This window comes from Ammodytes marinus (genome assembly GCF_949987685.1).
Source record: "Ammodytes marinus genome assembly, chromosome: 23".
Lineage (NCBI taxonomy): Eukaryota > Metazoa > Chordata > Actinopteri > Uranoscopiformes > Ammodytidae > Ammodytes > Ammodytes marinus.
This window is the reverse complement of record NC_137227.1, coordinates 22,355,024-22,360,023: the sequence shown is the minus strand read 5'-3', so window position 1 is coordinate 22,360,023 and position 5,000 is coordinate 22,355,024. Positions and strand designations below refer to the sequence as shown.

The window sequence follows — 5,000 nt, the reverse complement described above, 5'->3', positions numbered from 1 at the left end:
AAAAAAGAAAGAGGAGGAGATTCAGAACGCAACCAAAATTTTCCGTCAATTCTCTATTATCTAACGAAGAATCCATTCCAGACAAACCACGCCCCCTCCTCGTCTCCACGGCAACAGACAGGAACAGGAAGTAGTAGCGCCGCGTCGCTGCTGCTGGTCTGCCAACCGACCAATCACGCGCCTCGACGTCCGGACGGAGGGCAGCCATTGGTCTATAGCAGTCACATGGGCAACAACACAGACACATGCCACGCCCCCATGGATACAGCTCAACAGGCCGCCACGCAACCACCAGTCCAGGTAACTGCTCAGTCTATTTACTGTGTCACAAGGAACATTTTTATTTTGGAATGAATTCATTTTAAACAAATATTCAAATAAAATAAAAAGAATTTGGTTGATAAATTACATTTAAATTAAGAACCAACAATAAAAACACAGACAAAAACAATTAAGATAAAATAATAAAAAAAATAAAATGATTTCATTCTTTTATTTAATTCTTTTAATTCTGAAAATATTCAAATAAAAAAAATAAAAAAAAAAAAATAAAATTTAACGTTTTTTTTTTTATTCTTCAATGTCCGTCTGTGTGTGTGTGTGTGTGTGTGTGTGTGTGTGTGTGTGTGTGTGTGTCTGTCTGTGTGTGTCTGTGTGTCTGCCAGGTGAAGGAGGAAGCCGGTCGTCGTGACTACGACTCGGATGAAGCCATCACCATGGAGACGCAGCTGGACTCAGAGGGGGAGGGGCTAGACATCTCCTTCGACAGCCAGTTTCCTGATCTCATCTCTGACCTCATCACCGAGACCACCAATCACGTGGCAGCATCCCCTGCCCCTGCCGCGGTGCCTGGGTTGAACCCGTGTGTGGGGACCCAGCCAGCAGCAGCAGCAGTGTTTCCATTGGGCGTTAGATATATGGTGCCCCCCCACCCCTCTCCCTCTGTCTCCTTCCTGCCCTTCCCTCACCCGCTGCCTGTCACCGCCACTCCGCCCGCCGCCATCACCGACTTCTCCCCCGAGTGGTCCTACCCAGAGGTAAACAAACAGTCACACGCAAACCCTTTTCTTTTATCTAAAGGTGCTACGATGAACTTTTATATATATATTTCTAAAACAGTCTCATTCCTCTTATGACACAAGCTTACTCACTTAAAATCTTTATTTTATTTAATTTAATTTAATTTAATTTTATTTTATTTTATTTTATTTTATTTTATTTTATTTTATTTTATTTTATTTTATTTTATTTTATTTTATTTTATTTTATTTTATTTTATTTTATTTTATTTTATTTTATTTTATTTTATTTTATTTTATTTTATTTTATTTTATTTTATTTTATTTTATTTTAATTAAATATTACCACTAAATATATTTTGCATTGTAGTTACATTCAGAGACCACAAGGTGTTGCCAAAGTGCTGTTAGATATACTATACACCCGCCGCCATTACTGACTTCTCCCCCGAGTGGTCCTGCCCAGAGGTAACCAAACAGTCACACGCCAGTTCACTTACGCATATAAACATGTGTTAATTCTAGCGCCCCCTTTTGACAAAAGCATTAGTGTTTTTAACTATGCCAGCTACAGTTCCTTGGTGAGCGTACCCATGACAAAGGCATTAAGAACAACTAAATATTTAAAAGTTCCTCGTAGCACCTTTAACTGTAGTGAAAGGCTTACTTTAAGTAAGCCACTCACACTCACCCATTTAATTTTAATTGCTACCACTTAATTTCACCACTGTGTAAATGTTTCAATTGTTTTTCTCTTCACCTGTTGTTGTGTATTTGATGTATTTGCGTTGAATATTGTTAATGTATTGTTGTTTTTCCTTTGAATTTGTTTGAACTCGACGTCATTGAAAATGAGGGTCACCCCTCAATTGGTCTCTCGAGGATAAATAAAAGTTAAATGAAAAAATGAAAAAGTAGCTACGAGGAACTTTTAAATATTTCTGAAACAGTCTAATTTTTCCTCTGATGATCATGAATTACATGTAACAGCAAACGAGACCATCAGTGCAAAGAATGCTATTTTTATATAGTTTTTCTTAATGTCTTTGTCATGGGTATACGCTCACCCAGGAACAACAGCTGGCGTGGTAAAAACACTACCGCTTTTGTCCAAAGGGGGCGCTAGAATTAACACACACTGAAAGTTCCTCAGAGCACCTTTAATAAAAAAACATATATATATTTTGCATAGTAGCTACATTCAGAGACCACTAGGTGTGATATACGTTTGGATAAATAACTTTTGTTTGTCTGTCTGACTGTCTGTCTGTCTGTCTGTCTGTGCGTCTGTGTAGGGAGGAGTGAAGGTGTTGATAACAGGACCGTGGAGTGAGCCGTCCGGTCGATACTCGTGTGTGTTTGATCAGAGCTCCGTCCCCGCTTCACTCATCCAGCCAGGAGTGCTGCGCTGCTACTGCCCCGGTACACACACACACACACACACACACACACACACACACACACACACACACACACACACACACACACACACACACACACACACACACACACACACACACACACACACACACACACACACACACACACACACACACACACACACACACACACACACACAGACACAGACACAGAGACAGACATAACACACACACAGACAGACAGACAGACATAACACACACACAGACAGACATAACACACACACACAGCCAGACACACACACACACACACACACACACACACACACACACACAGGTACACACACACACAGACACAGACACACACACACACACACACACACACACACACAGACACATAATAGTGATTTTATAATGATTGAACGCTGGTTCCGTATGGGTGAAGTATTCCTTTAAGTTTCATAACGTTTTCTATGTACTACACTTCTGCTCTCCAGGCATGAAGTCTATTATAAACATTGTTCAGAGACTTGGACTTAAGAATTTCACTGCCAATCACAACTGCTGTAAAATGTGCACGAGCAATAAACCATCTTGAATTATATTTTTAAAGTAAGGAAATGCAATACAGACAGACAGACAGACAGACAGACAGACAGACAGACAGTGTATATTAACCTGTCTGTCTATATTAACCTGTCTGTCTATATTAACCTGTCTGTCTGTATTAACCTGTCTGTCTGTATTAACCTGTCTGTCTGTATTAACCTGTCTGTGTTTCCGCTGCAGCCCACTCGGCGGGGCTGGTGTGTTTGCAGGTGTTGGACTCCGGAGGATCAGTTTCTTCTTCTGTGCTCTTTGAGTATCGAGCTCGAAACGCAAGTTCACTGCCGAGCTCCCAGCTGGACTGGCTTTCCCTGGACGGTAAGACAGGCACACACACACACACAGACAGACAGACAGACAGACAGACAGACAGACAGACAGACAGACAGACAGACAGGGAGACAGACAGGGAGACAGACAGACAGACAGACACACACAGACAGACAGACAGACAGACAGACAGACACACACAGAGACAGGGAGACTGACAGACAGACAGGCAGACAGACAGACAGACAGACACATAGACAGACAGACAGACACACAGACAGGGAGACAGACTGACAGACAGACAGGGAGACAGACAGACAGACACACACATAGACACACACACAGACAGACAGACAGGGAGACTGACAGACAGACAGACAGACAGACACATAGACAGACAGACACACAGACAGACACACAGACAGACACACACACATACGTCTGCAGCTCTGGATTAAGTGGCAATGTCATATCTAACCTGCAGATGGCGCTGTTCCATCCTTGCAGAAGTGTTTCAGTCCATCTTGTGTTGATGAAGCCACAGGCATTATGTCTAGTTGTCCTTCTGTCCTGTCCATTCCAGTGAAGTGTGTGTGTGTGTGTCTGTTTGTGTGTGTGTGTGTCTGTCTGTCTGTCTGTGTGTGTGTGTGTGTGTGTCTGTCTGTCTGTCTGTGTGTGTGTGTGTGTGTCTGTATGTCTGTGTTTGTGTGTGTGTGTGTGTGTGTCTCTGACCCTGTTTCCACCTGGCATTAACATCTGACTTTTTGAATCTGGTTACAAGTGGCCAGCTCTCAGTCCGTGTGTTCCCACTTGTATTTTCAAATGTGACTTCTCTGTCTACTTGTGATCGGATTCCATTTACCCGCGCTGTATTTAAATCAACACGTTCATCATTTCCGTTTGCATTGGTGTTTCTAACCGGTGGGGTTCAAACAAGTAAACATACAGGCCTGTACAGTGCCACAGTTTTAACCGCATTTGCGATTAAAATGCATTACATGCGAAGATAATGACCAGTCTAGGTTGACGAGATAGGCTACCGTCTCATTTAGACAAGGAGGCGTGATGCACAACACTGCTTAGAGGGCTCTCGCCAAATGCGGGAAATATCATAGATAGTATGAAGGTAAAAACTCTTAGGCGAGTAAGTTATTACGCCTCTTTGGCTGGTGAAAGATGTGTGTTTACCGGGCGGCTTTTCTAACGTTTGATACGCTCTTGTCACCACCACCAGTAGGCTACACGGGCGGCTTTCTGTATGCAGTTAAGATAGGCTACTGTATATGCGAACAGAATATTTCCTGTGCGCCTTCACATTAAAAGCATGTTACTACCCAAACGCGAGTTGACTTTTATTCTTAAGCAGATAAGAACAGGAAGTCGTTGCCTTGCAGCTCTCCAGTCAATAGCAGCGATTTCCGTGTTTTCAGATTTACGCAGTGAAATGAAAACAGAGGAGTAAGCTTGTCATTTGCAACTCGTTCATGAGGCTTCTATAAAAGCTGCATGAACGCCAGTGATGCATTTTCAACGTATTTCCTCCCAGGCAGGGGGCAGCAGTTGAGTAGGAGGTCCCTAATGTGGACACAAACCACATTCGTGTTTCCACTACCAAATGAATGCGAACACAAGCGACACAAGCGACGTAAACCACCTCCGAATGTGGTTTTTGTGATCCGATCTCAATGCGTCTTGAGAGTGTTCTCACCTGTAGTTAGAGCTGTATTCA

At 42.7% G+C, this 5,000-nt stretch overlaps 1 protein-coding gene across 1 annotated transcript in view; it reads left to right on the top strand.

Moving 5' to 3' along the window:
- Positions 1–5,000, top strand: part of camta2 (calmodulin binding transcription activator 2) — a 44,498-nt gene that overhangs the window by 15,125 nt on the left and 24,373 nt on the right. The window contains 4 exon segments of the mRNA XM_080052365.1: positions 82–300; positions 666–1,037; positions 2,315–2,441; positions 3,185–3,319. Of these exon segments, the coding sequence (XP_079908491.1) occupies positions 82–300; positions 666–1,037; positions 2,315–2,441; positions 3,185–3,319 (853 nt within the window).